The sequence below is a fragment of the Canis aureus genome, chromosome 6, assembly GCF_053574225.1.
Source record: "Canis aureus isolate CA01 chromosome 6, VMU_Caureus_v.1.0, whole genome shotgun sequence".
NCBI classification, from domain to species: Eukaryota; Metazoa; Chordata; class Mammalia; order Carnivora; family Canidae; genus Canis; species Canis aureus.
In genome coordinates, this window is record NC_135616.1 from 16,607,653 (window position 1) to 16,621,184 (window position 13,532).

The following is a 13,532-nucleotide window of genomic DNA, read 5'->3' on the forward strand; positions in this document are numbered from 1 at the left end:
AACTTATAACCAAGCCATCTTGTCAGACTCAATACTTGAGAGTCATAGTCTCTTGTCTGGGAAAGAAGAATGATAATATCTTCCTCACAGATTCATTTTAGAATTAAATTCTGTAATGTATGTAGAACACTCCAATACCACTTGGTGTTGAGAAATTAGTTGAATTTGTGTTCAGGTTGGCTGAATTCCTACCAATAGTGCTCCCACAGGAATGAGCTGAACAGAAGCCTGTGGTGACACTAGTGTAGACAGGAAGCCTTTGGCAGGGCTCTCCTCAGGTAATTGACCTGACCAGCTTCCTTTCCCCCCAGTCACCATAAAACAACACATCGTGCACCTGGAACTGGACTCAGAGAATAGCTACACAACTGGACGGCTTCCCTTCCCATCTGCCAGCACTCAGGAGCCAATACATGTTGGAGGTATCCCAGGTAACTCTTACATTGGCTTCTTCTACACCCGTGTTGCCCCGTGTCTGCTCTTAACATTTCTATCTTAACCGACTAAATGCAATGCCTTTGGTTATTAGTTGGGCAGCAGTTGGCTGGACAGTGGAGACAGTGAGGCCCTTTGCTCTAACACATGGGAAAAATCTCATTGCTAGCGATGGGCAAATTGTGTAGCCCAGGCCATATTACTGCTGCTGCTTCTGGTCCAAGCCTATCATTTATAAGCCCCTCCTAAGAGGCCTCATTAACCTAGAAGCCTGATATCAGCAAAGAATCAGGAAAGGGGCTGAAACTGGTCTCTCCTCTCTAGGCATTTAGTTTTACTGGTGAGTTATTAAGCTTTGGGGGGCCAGCATGGAGAATCAAGCAGGTTCTGGAATTTTGCCTGGAATGAGCCTTGTCATTCTTCCTTGTTTTATGTTCCTCCAAATAGTTTGTTAATTTTATGGGTCTTCCGTGACCAGAGTTGTTATCTATTGATTTAGCCTATGGAATCTCCTTCTTTGAAGATTTTGAAGAGTAGACTTGTTGCTATTTATCACAACAGGCAGGGGCATTGGGTGCGTGGCCCAAGACCCTCGGTACCTTTAGCTCTAATGAGACTATTTTTTAAGTTGGGTATGTTCACTTGACAGTGTGAATTACACACTGAATGCCTCCCTTTTCTCTTGAAGCCAATTTGAAGACCCTGAAGCTGCCCGTGTGGAAATCATTTTTTGGCTGCCTGAAGAACGTTCAAGTCAACCACATTCCCATCCCTGTCACTGAAGCCTTAGATGTGCAGGGGACTGTCAGCCTGAATGGCTGTCCTGACCACTAACTCAAACCTTTCCAGCAAGGGAAATCACCTTCAAAACTATGGCGACCCAACATACCTCCCTCTCTCTCTGCAAGATCGTTGCTGACTTGAGATGCCATCTAGACTAGTCTAATTTTGAATTCCAACCACATTTACCGATCATTTTGGCATTTGGTGCCACATGCGTATTTTATATGAAAATCCCATATCTTGAAGATGCTGAACAAATTGTTACATGCTTTCAATAATATCTTTTTCCACTAAAAATTAAATGTCTTTTGAAAAACATTATTTTCCACCTGTTAAAAAAATAAATATCTTTCAAAGCACTTTAAAAACACAAAAAATTGTACATGTGTTAAGGGGTTATAACTTATGGGGTTAAATAAAAGCAGTGTACTCTTTAAATTATGATGTCTTATTAGCATTAAACTAATGGCTTGATGGTCATTGTTAATCATACTAATTCTTCAGCATGTGTTCAGTGTGCTGCCTACAACATAGTTTTCCACAGATGATTGTTAAGCACATACTGGTGAGGTACTATGTGTGCTCAATGTTGGACATACAATCAGGCAAAAGAAGTAATTCCCACCGAGAAGGAATATGCAGTCCAACTGGAGAGACACACAGTATTCATAAAATAGTAAATAACAAACGGAATTAATGAACCTGTATTTCCCTTTGGTTTCCTATGTACAGTGTGCTACCAACCAAGTCTAGATTATGATTATCAATTCCTTGAGGGCAAAAACTATCTAGGAGGGGAGCTGAGATAGATACACATCCTATAATTAAAGCTTTGCATGGCAAGCTAACAGGCATCAATAGGAAGGAGGAATTGCTTCTGGTTTTATCTACAAAATAATGAGCTATGTACTAGACCAGTATTATTACCCAGCACCAGTCTTCCTAATGAAGACAATTATATAAGCATTTTTGTGTCTCCTACATAGAATTTGTCCCTCAGAAGAAAAAATAACAAATAATACTAAAATTTGGACATAGTAATCCTATATGGTATTTTTATTGCTCCCTGCCTGCCACCTCTGAAATGGAGCCACATTCCCTTCAACCCAGTGCTCTCCTGACCCTCACACTGCATTCCTGTGGACATGCTTTCTAACAACCATATCTATGTAACCATGGACTATTCTCCTGGAGAGGTAGCAAGTTCTGCAACACAGAGGGCATTCAACAGAGGCTGGCACCATAGTGGGCATTAGAGGTGCTATGTTGACTCAGACATTGAATTGCATGACCTTAAGCTATGTGTTTTCTGAAAACGTTTGATTTTCTTTCTTTTTTAAAAAGATTTTATTTATTTTATTCATTCATGAGAGACACACAGAGGGAGGCAGGCTCCCTGCAGGGAGTCTGATGCAGGACTCAATCCCAGGACCCAGGCATCACTACCTGAGCTGAAGGCAGACGTTCAACCACTGAGCCACCCATGTGCCCCATGAAAACATTTGCTTTCTTTTTTCTTTTTTTTTTAAGATTTTATTTATTTATTCATGAGAGACACACACAGAGAGAGGCAGAGACACAGGCAGAGGGAGAAGCCGGCTCCATGCAGGGAGCCCAACGTGGGACTTAATCCCAGGTCTCCAGGATCATACCCTGGGCCAAAGGCAGGCACTAAACTGCTGAGCCACCCAGGGATCCCCAACATTTGCTTTTCAAATGACAACTTCATCAGATGATTACCACCCAGACACTGAGTCTGCATGAGCATCCATTTTACCTGTCTTGGCACCAGCTTCACTAAATGGGTGGTTCTTTCCTCTGGGTTCGTGCTGTTAATCTAACTGAAAGTCATCAGTGCTGATTATTCATTAGCACTTCCTTGATTCATTATAAAGGAACAATGAATTCACTACCACCACCAGTTTTTCTTCCGTTTGGTAGTAGCTTGAAGAACAGCAGTCCCTCTGCCTTATCTGAGTATTGTCCAGCCACCAGAAGGCAGTTGAGTGTGTCACAGATGGAATTACCGTTAAGGAAACAGAAAGCCCTTGGTTTGCCTCCTCTCAGATTGTACATGTGTGTTCTCTGAAAAGAATGTTTACAGCTCCTCAACTGAACCACTGTACAAATTATTTGTAAACTTTAAAGTGCCACACAATTATTATCACTGGTGTTTTCTTCCTGGCTCAAAGTCCCTGACGGGTTGGGCTCACCTTTGGGGCAAGAGGCTGAGAAGAGACAGCAGGCTCTCTGGTGGTTGGCTTTGACCAGTTAATGACAGGTCTACAGTTGGTTTCACTTTGGTCCAGGAGAATGGGGGAATGTGAGAAAGCCAACAGCCCAGCACAACCATCCAGACAACAGTCACTTCAGGGGCATCAGGTAACTATGAAGCAGTCATGTGTCTTCCTGGGCTGCTTCGTTGAACACCTCCCAGAGTACCTCTTGACCTCATTTCTCAGTGCAAGGGGGTTACTCCTCATAACCCTCTGGCAGAGGGTAATGGCCCTGGACAGAACATGCTGACATTTCCTTCCTCCTGGGTGGGAAATAGTCTCACTTCCCCAAAGAGAACTTCGACTTAGCTCCTTTCTGCCTACTTGCCATGCAGTGCTGCCCTGCAAAGTCCCCAGGCCCCAGCTTCTGCCCTCCCAACCACATTGATTCCTGTCCCTCTCCTGGGTCCCTGGCTTTCCAACTTTGTGTAGGTCAGTGCTAGCCTAGAGAGGCCAGATTCTTTCTTAGGAATGACGGCTTAAAGCCAGCATGAGTAGAACCATTTCTCAATAGCATTATTGTAATTGAATACAACTGGCATCTACATTCACTATAGAAAAATCAGAATATGCAGAAAAGCATAAAAATCACTCATAGCTCATCACTCAGAAATCTGTAGGTCTTTAGTTATATGTCCGTATTCTTTTCTTTCTTTTTTATCTTATTTTATTTATTTATTCATGACAGACACACAGAGAGAGGCAGAGATGCAGGCAGAGGGAGAAGAGGGCTTCCTGCAGGGAGCCTGCTGCAAGACTCGATCCCAGGACCCCAGGATCATGATCTGAGCCAAAGGTAGATGCTCAACCATTGAGCCATCCAGGTGCCCCTGTATTCTTTTCAAATGCATATGTATTTCCTTACAAAATTACAATTATACTACATATATTTTTATATGGTTTTCAAAACTATATGGTGTATTTTCCCAGGTCTTTGACTATAGAACATTCCATCAAATGAATTTATCATAATGTGTTCAACCAACCTCCAGCCACTTAGGCAACTGGGTTGTTTCAACTTTTTGTAATTATAAGCAACACTAGAATGAATATGTCATGGAATATAAACTCATTTATTTTTCTTCTTCTTCTTAGAAGTAAAACTACCAGGTCAAAGGGTATGAACGTTTTTATATTTGTGGTTAGCTATTGCCACATGTGTCCTAAAAGGTTATATATCCTCTTACATTCAAATCTTTTTAAACTGGCCTTAGGGTCTGATGCCACTAAGTATAAACTCACCAACATCTGCCCCTGGGCTTCAAGACAAGGAGCAGCTGTGGGAACAAACAGCTCATAGACAGCCACCATGCTCCAGGCTCATCTGAACCAAAATCCTGGCACCTGGAAATGCATGGTCAGCTGACGGGCTCTGATGGGTCATTCTGCACAACATGGTAAGCCTTAGAACACAAGCAGCTTTATCATTTGTTCCTAAGAACTAGTGCTGAGCCACAAGGGGCCAGGTTTGCAGAATGTGGCACTGTCAGAGAGCCCCAAACCAATGTCAGGCCTGGGACATGCTTCCAGAAAAGAGCGAGGCACTCATCCGAGGGTTTGAAGAATATACTGTGCTCTCTGGGCAGCCACTGAACCTCCGCCAGAGTTCAGTCAATGGCTTCTTCCTCCTCCATCTTGTAAGTTTGCTTTCTTTGGTTTTGAAGCTTAAGTAAGGATTCGCTGAGGCAAAATTTCTAGGGTTTAAATGGGTAGAAGCTCAAACCCCCATCCCTCACATCGCCCTGCCCCCCACAATGGAGAAATCCAGAACAGAAACCCTTTTTTTTAAACATGAGTGATAATGGTAATAATAGCACAATAATAGCACTGGCGGTTGGTGACAGATGTGTCATGTTTCCAGTTTCCTAATTTGCCCAACAATATAACTTAATTCCTCAGCATTGAAATTCTAGCAAAATGCCTGCATGCCTGAGTGTGGAAAACAGAGACAAAATTGGAATATCTGTTAATCACCCTCAGGGTGAGGAAAAGTTATTCTCCCAGAGGACAGGGTCCTAAGATGATGAATACTATTTACTGAAAATGTTTTTTTCTCCTTTGTTCATAAAAACTTCTATGACCTCAGAATGTGAAACGTACCTTTCTACTGCCAGAAGGTTTAATTCCCTATAAATTTTAAATGTGTGGTTTATTTTACTCTGCATTGAGTTCTTGATAAAATGAGAATTGAGAATTTCAGAGGATGAAGGACTGGAACTTTCTACAGTCACAGTCTTTGTGACTGCACGCAGCAGAGCATACACTTACCAATTAAACCATCCCTTGCTCAAGGGTTTTTTTTTTTTCAAAGGGTTTTTGGTAATTAATCAGTAATTGTAATCATTTCATACCCAGGGAACGTGCTATCCCAGACAGATATAATGGAGCTGGATAACTGCTGATGTAGGTCGGCATGTTGTCCATTCGAAAGACAAATATCAGTAGGTACTTGCTATTCCCATGGGGAATAAGCTTCCTCAGAAGTAGTCTGTGCGCTATAAAATAAGCAAGCATCTTTAGCATTCAGCTACAGTGCTGTCAACAGAAAATAAGATCCTTAATGTCATGTTTCTGCAATGTCCTTAGTGAGGGGGAGGCCTCTCTCATGGGCTGAGGTGTTGAAGGACTTCACAAATCCCAGTAGGGTTTGTCTCCTGCTCTACTGTTGCCCATAATCCACCTCTTCTCACTTCCTCATGATTAGAGGGAAGCCCCTTGGGAAAACCATCCCCCGCCCCCCCCCGCCCGCCCCTTCAGGAAAAACCTTTGCTCTAGGAAGTCATTTGAATTTGAGCCACTCCTTGCTCTCTTGGGCCTATAATTTCCATTGACTTTCAAGCATGCAGGCTTTCTGTCATAGGGTTTAGAATATTCTAGAAGTTATAAAAAAATCACATCCCTTACTTCAAAGGCTTCTCTGAGACTTCAGTGAGATGATGAATATAAGCTGTTTGAGAAAGTCGCTGTTGGCGTTACCTGCTATTAACAATGTAAAGCAGGGAACAGACCTATCAGAAGTTGGATACGTCCTTATGCCTTCAGTGTTTTTCTGGGAAAGGAATTCAAATGTCCAAAAGTAGGAAAGCCAGAAACCTATTGAGGAAGTTTTCTATTCTACTTATGGCTTAGGTTTGTCACTTTTCCTGATTTGCCATTCCAGGGAAACAGTGGAGGAAGCCAACTTCCCCTGTGCTTATAGCATTGCCGTGTACATGAGCAAGATACAGGTCGGGGGAAGAAAAAAACCTTTGTTGTAGATGCGGCTTGTTGCCAGCTCACACCTCTTCACTCTCACCCCTGCAAGGCTGGCCACCCTGACTTCCAAATGCCAGCACCTACATTTCTTCTAGGCTTTTCTTTGATTGCCAAAGTCAGCTGTGTCCACTCAGGCAGTACGTCAGCCAGCTGTGTAGGGATTCATGCCTCAGGTGTGTCCCTTGCCAATGACTCTCAGGAGCTTGTGTCTTTTTCCCCAGCTGTGTTGCAAGGATGTGTCCTGTACTGGTTCCCCGAGCTTCTCCAGCAAGATACCTCTCCAGTTGTCCATAGTGGAAACTGGCTTGGAAAGTTCACTTCATTGGCTGCCTATCCTTCTGTGTCTTCCTCTCTTTCCTCCCTCATGAATGCTGTTTCTGTCACCTCCCAAATAAGCTACCTGTACTCAAGTCCTTGCTCAGGCTCTGCTCCAGGGGATGCCAAATTTTAGATACCTTCTAACAAGTAGATCTTGTCTCTGGTTGTGTCCTCTGTGGGTGTAAAGACCCCATGGAACCAGATGCCTTGAAACTCAAACCAATGTTGCAATTCCATGACAGCACAGAAAAATATTACTGGGATCCATAAAGACTCACCTCCTCGCTCCCCTACATGCCTTGTGCAATACGATAATGCATTTGGAGAAGCCCAATTCAGGCAGGAGTGAGGGGAACCAGTCAGGAGCCCATGGATGAGCAGAAAAGTTAGCGTTTAGTTTCGCCTTGATCTCAGAGGTTGCTCAAATGTCCCAGTTTCTCCAGTTCAGCCAGGAAGGTCTTTCTTGCCTTTTCAATAGAGCATGGGCAGGTAATTGGCCTTGCTATCAGAAAGTCACAAACCTACGTCCTAGGAGATAATGGGACTTTGTGTTTTTGTTTTACTTATTTATTCATGAGAAACAGACAGAGAGGTAGAGACACAAGCAGGCTCCATGCAGAGAGCCGGAGATGGAACTGGATCCCGGATCTCCAAGATCACACCCTGGGCTGAAGGTGGCGCTAAACTGCTGAGCCACCCGGGCTGCCCTAAAGACTCATGAGAAAGGAGAGCTCCTGGAGATTCTGATTCCCAAGGTAGGATCCGGGCCCAGAATTCTGTTTTCTTAAATAAATACACCAGGTGGTTCTCATAATCAAACAAATGTAGGAAAGACACGACTTCATATTTCACTCCATTACTATTCTACAAATAGGTAGATTTGCCTAGAAAATAATCCTATTACTAGCACCCAAAACAGTTATCCTTCAGTTAGAGAATCTGCATTTAAGTAAGGATCTAATGTAGTTGTATAGAATGAGGGAAATAAACCTTCTGAACTGCCACAGCTGAGGGTTATCTATTAGTGTCACACAGGGAGCATCAGAGAGCCCGCGATGCTGCCCAATGGTAGAAGCCATTTTTTTCCCTCTCATGTCAACTAGGAAATAACTCTTCCTGTCAAAGGAGAATGAGGAGCCATCTAAGCTAGGTCATATGCAATTCAGGAATAAAAAAAAAAATGTAGGAAAAAGCATTACAGGCAGAGGGAAGAGCATGTGCTAAGGCACAGAGAAGAGAGTGAGCATGGCTAAGGGAAATTGATGAGAATCCCAGGTACATTGCTTGGGCAGAGTGTGACCACAAGGAGGCAGGTGCAGGTCAACAGAGAGTGCTGGGTTGGGGGTGAACAGGAGCCAAGTCCTGGGACATGAAGATCCCCCACTAGCTGCTGTGAGACATGGGAAAGCAAGAAAGAGGCAGTGGGTGAGGGAAATTTCAGTGGAGTGACAAAGCCTGAAGTCAAAGTCTGGGAGACCCAAGGGGAGTGGGCAGGAGATGAGGAAGTATTGGCAATTCGTGAAAATTACTTTCAGGTAGCTTGATTGTGATGGAAAGGAGAAAGAACTTGGGGAACATATGATTGGAGTAGATTGCTTTGTTTTGACTTAAGAAGGCAGAGTAGAGGGGCACCTGGGTGGCTCCGTTGGTTAAGGGTGTGCCTTCAGCTCAGGTCATGATCTCGGGGTCCTGGGATGGAGCCCCACGTCAGGCTCCCTGCTCAGTGGGAGCTTGCTTCTCCCTCTCCTTCTACCCCTCCCCCTGCTCGTGCTCTTTCTCTCAAATAAATAAATAAAAATCTTAAAAAAAAAAAAAAAGGCAGGATAGAGTATGTTGTATGCTGGCAAAGAGTTAGTTTGTAGGGAAAAGTTAAGGAGGATATTTGATGCTGCCAAAGAGGTAAAGGGGGCAGGAATGGACTTGGAGGGAGTGGCCTTGATAAAAGAGGAAGGAGGGCTCTTCCCTTGAGCCTAGAGGATGGGAGGATGAGTGGAGAGGGGACTCTGTGCACCCTTGGAGAACTTAGGGAGCTTCTATTTTCCCAGAGAATTAGGAGATAATGTGGTCTGTGGGAGGGGGCTTGAGGACAAAAGATAAAATGTCAGTGAGTGCTGTGGGCGCTATGAGGATCAGCTTGCCAGGTACATGCACGACAGTTACGGAGAACTTGGGGCTTCTCCAGGGATATGCTTTAAGGTAGGTTTTTGGTGGCACTGACTCACAAACTAATATTTAGACAGGTAGAGAAATAAAATAAAGCTTTCGAATCCTTATTTTTTTTTCCTTCAATTTTTGTCTTCCATTTTCCAGGTGCCGAGAGTTGACTTCTCTTTTTTAAGTTAATTAACTTATTAACTCATTTATTCATGAGAGACACAGAGAGAGAGGCAGAGACATAGCCAGAGGGAGAAGCAGGCTCCCTGATAGAGCCTGATGCGGAACTCGATCCTAGGACCCCGGGATCACGACCTGAGCCGAAGGCAGTTGCTCAACCGCTGAGCCACCCAGGCACCCCAAGAGTTGACTTCTTTACCCTCTTCCATTCATAGCCTGGTTGGCTTATTTCATCCAGTGGTTCCCAATCTCTTCAATACAGATGTCTGTGTCCCCAGACCTCCCCAGAGTTCTGATCTTAAGTGAGGCAATATATTAAGTCATTTTTAAAGCAACCCAGGTGATACATTAGTATACATTAGCTGGGATCCAGATCCTTTGCTGTCAGCCACGCTCGGGGAATAGTCCTTTCCAGTTGCTTGCTGAGCAATAACTAGAATTTTATAAGAGGTGGCCACTGAAACTCTTTTGAACTTTGTTTTATACATGTTTCCTTAACCGTGGGTTTCATTTCATTATAGCTTAACATAACTTTCATTTCACAGTGTCCCTTTCAACAAAATCTTTTGAACTTTTACCAAGTCTTGAGATTAAAGAACTCCTTTAAATATGGTTTTAGGTAACAAAAAAAAAAAATATATATATATATATATGTTTTAGGTAGATGGGGAGGGGTGGACAGGCACATGGAGCCCAGTGATCAATACCTGGATTGAGACTACCGCATCTGACCGTTTCAGTCCTGAGTCTCAGGAAGAAAGCATTCCTTGTGAGATGGGAGGTACTTCAGCCTCACTGAAATGGGGGTGCTGCTCATTACACTAACAGGGCTCCTCCTGGAAAGAAAGTAGGAAAAGGCACCAGGAATAAGCCAGATGTTCCTGGTCCCACGTAGTTGGTAGTGGGTCCTAAAGGCTACACACACCCTTTCACTCACACACACGCATGTGCATGCACAAACGTGTATGCTCTCCCACACACTCTCTCTCCCTCTCTCTCTTTCTGTCTCCCTCTCAGAGTCCCCAACCGACAGCAAAGAGTGAGTGTTCCAGATGAGGTGGTGGGGAAGCAGAAACAGGCAGTGTGTGATGGGTCTTGCCAATGGAGAATGTGCCAGATATGCCCTTTGCAGTGATGTTTCAGTCACAGAGGTGGAGGGAGGACCACTAAATCGTCCCTTGCCTCAGGCCAGGGCGCAGTCCAGGAGCTCCACAGCCTTCTGAATAAAAGCTCCTTTGGACCGTGTATCTGCCGCGGCCACCGTGGCCACCTAGCACGGGACGTGATTGAAGCTTTTGGGATAACAGCTCAGAGGGTCTCTCTATTGTGGCACCCCCCACAACCCCCTCTCATGTCTCTTCTCCCCCTCTGAGTCTCCTCACAGGCTGACCCTTACTGTGGGTCAGGAGAGGGGAAGCTGACCCCTTGCCTTCCTCTGGTCTTGACCATGATTTGCTGCCTGCTGTAGGCATTCTCTGCAAAGTTGCACATTAAAGACTCTGCTTTTACCTCAGGGATGCAGAGAGCTCATAGGAGCTGCCCTCATGGCACCACCCTGGGAGCTGGCACATTGATGCTGGATGTGGGATGGAGACAGTGACTTGCCAGGTTTCTCAGGGCTGACACTGCCGCCCCACACATGATGACAGGAGGCACTCTGCTGGCATCATAAAGCCATGTCTTCACTGGCTGCATCCTGATTTCACCCAGGAGTCACACAGCAAACAAGCTGCACACTAGATGCTGCCCTCTCTGGCCCCACCTGTCATTCTTGGCTGTAGAAGGTTAGGCCATAGAGCAGAGTTAAGGGGGTACCGTAATAATTGAAGATCCAACAAGTTCAGGGAGCCTAAGAGGCAGGAGTGGGGACCACCTGCCATGATGACCTACCCTGAAGGGCATGGCAGCCCAAGAGTCCTTCTAGCACTTTCTCCAGTGTGCTGCTCTTTATGTTTGTTTTGTTGTTGAGCTCTCACTAATCTCAACCACTAAAGTGGATCCCTTTGGATTTCATGCTCTCAGTATAAAATGGAAATGTAGAGGGAAGAGTGTGGGTTTTAGACTCAGCAAATGGGCTGGAGACCTAGTCCTGATACAACTTGGTGTTATAATCTTGGACAGGTTTTCTAACCTGGCAAAAAAAAAAAAAAAAAAAAAGAAGAAGAAGAAGAAGAATCAGCTGGCCCCCCTCTAGTCCTAAGATTAAAAGAACAAAAGACTCCTGAAGACTCACATGGGGGGCACCTGGGTGGCTCAGCCAGTGAGGTGTCTGACTTTGGCTTGGGTCATGATCCCAGGATCCTCCAATTGAGCCCAACATCAGGCTCTCTGCTCAGCAGTTAGCCTGCTTCTTCCACTCCACTGCTCATTCTCTCTCTCTCTCTCTCTCTCATAAATAAATAGAATCTTAAAGAAAAAAAAAAAAGACTCACATGGGACCCAGCCTACTTTTGGGGATTTGAGTCAAAACTCTACCTCATAGGGAAGTGGGTGCACTTGCCTGGTAAGTGCTTTGTACTCTATACACCAAGGGAAGCCATTGCAGCCCCAAAGGAGGCTCCTCAAGAATCAGGAACAGCACTGTGATCTCTTTCAGAAATACATCTGACTCTGGGTACCACTGGTCCCATCTTGCAGACCAAGAAGCTCAGGCTCTGCAAGCTTAAGCAATTTGCCAAGGTTCAAAGCCAGGTGCTCTGATTCACAACACAGGTATTTCCCTACTCCATGCTGGAACTGGGTCCCAGAACAGGACAAAAACTGGAAAGACCAAGCTGCACGGTACAAAAAAGAGAAGCAGTAGGGACTAGGTTTGGAAAGATTGTGGCCTTTTTTAAAGAACATCTCTCTGCATCTGGTTCTGATCTTTGACCAAGACAAGCTGGGGCTGCAGCAAAAGATGAAAGCTGATAGGTTCAGCCGATAGGCAGCTATTTCAAGTCCTATTATCCACATAGTTTTGCATTGTCAGTTGCTCCACAAATCCAAGAGCTAACATCATTTGGTCTGAAGACACTGCAGAATAATTACAAGCTGAATAAAGCCCTCATGTCAAAAGAAAGGGAAATGTAAACCAGAGGCAACTAATTACTGTCAAGGGCAGGTGTTCACTGGCCTCAGACTTCATTTTCTTCTTTTAGTAATTTCATTTACACACTCACAAAAATGGAGAAAAATTTAAAATAAAAGCAAACCTGGTTACATATCAAGAAAATGTGTGGCACTCTGAGCTTCCTTCCCCCTGCTTCCTCCCATTAAATTCTTTTATGTAAATTGCTTCCTCCCTATGTCTCAGGCATAATAAATATTCATTGAAAGAAGGAAAGAAAGAAATTGCACAAGTGGGGATGAACTAAAATGTAAAGATTCCCAAACCCCACTCTCAATAGCATCATGTGTTCTATTACTAAAGGTTAATGGGAAATTGATCCATTAATCAATCAGTGGAAGACTTTTAGAAACAGAAGGACTATTCAACTGTTTGGTGAAAACTAAGGGAACCACTTCCTCTCCTGGGTCCAATGTTTCCCCAGGTAAGTGGATTCAGTTCAACCTATGGATTCATCAAAATGACACCATCACTTCTACACAAAGCAACTCTTTGGGCATTTAAAATAATTAAAAAGAGAAAACCCCCCTGGGTCCTGATGGGAACTGCTGTCCAAGGAGGAGAATCAGATGCTGCAGGGCACAGCAGCCCAACAGCTTCTCCAACCAGAACAATTCAGGCTTCTGTAACCAAAGCTCAGGATCTGGCCATTAATTAAAAACAAAACAGAACAAAAGAACACATGTACCATGTATTGAGCATGTGACAAGGTACCAGACACTGTGCTAACCTCTTGACTACACAACGTCATTTAATCTTAACATCCACCTTAAGAGTCAGGTATTATTCCTCTGTTTAGCACAGGAGGAAACTGAGACTCAGTAAGCCCCAAGGTTACCCCAAGATGCTCAGCAGCCCCAGCTTGTCCCAGTCAAAGATCAGAAGCAGGTCAGTCCTCACAGAACTATGATTCACATTGTATTAACCGTGTACTCCGGATGCTCCACCGTGGGGGAGGGCAGGCTTGCTCATCCTGGAGGGACTGCTTCTCCCAGGGTTAGCTAACTCACAGAGGCGGTGAA

At 44.4% G+C, this 13,532-nt stretch overlaps 1 protein-coding gene and 1 long non-coding RNA gene across 3 annotated transcripts in view; one reads left to right on the forward strand and one right to left on the reverse strand.

The window, feature by feature from the left end:
- LAMA3 (laminin subunit alpha 3) overlaps positions 1 to 1,656 on the forward strand; it is a 250,657-nt gene extending 249,001 nt beyond the window's left edge. For both annotated transcript variants that reach the window (XM_077900280.1, XM_077900282.1), the window contains 2 exons: positions 312 to 431; positions 1,124 to 1,656. In XM_077900280.1, coding sequence (XP_077756406.1) covers positions 312 to 431; positions 1,124 to 1,269 — 266 coding nt within the window. In that variant the 3' untranslated portion in view covers positions 1,270 to 1,656. The remainder of the gene's footprint in view (positions 1 to 311; positions 432 to 1,123) is intronic.
- The window catches only part of LOC144315567 (uncharacterized), a 38,859-nt gene extending 27,849 nt beyond the window's left edge, over positions 1 to 11,010 (reverse strand). The window contains exons 1-2 of the long non-coding RNA XR_013381290.1: positions 10,911 to 11,010; positions 10,109 to 10,237 (exon numbers count right to left, since the gene is read on the reverse strand). This is a non-coding gene — a long non-coding RNA (uncharacterized LOC144315567). The remainder of the gene's footprint in view (positions 1 to 10,108; positions 10,238 to 10,910) is intronic.
- Between the last annotated feature and the right edge of the window lie 2,522 nt (positions 11,011 to 13,532).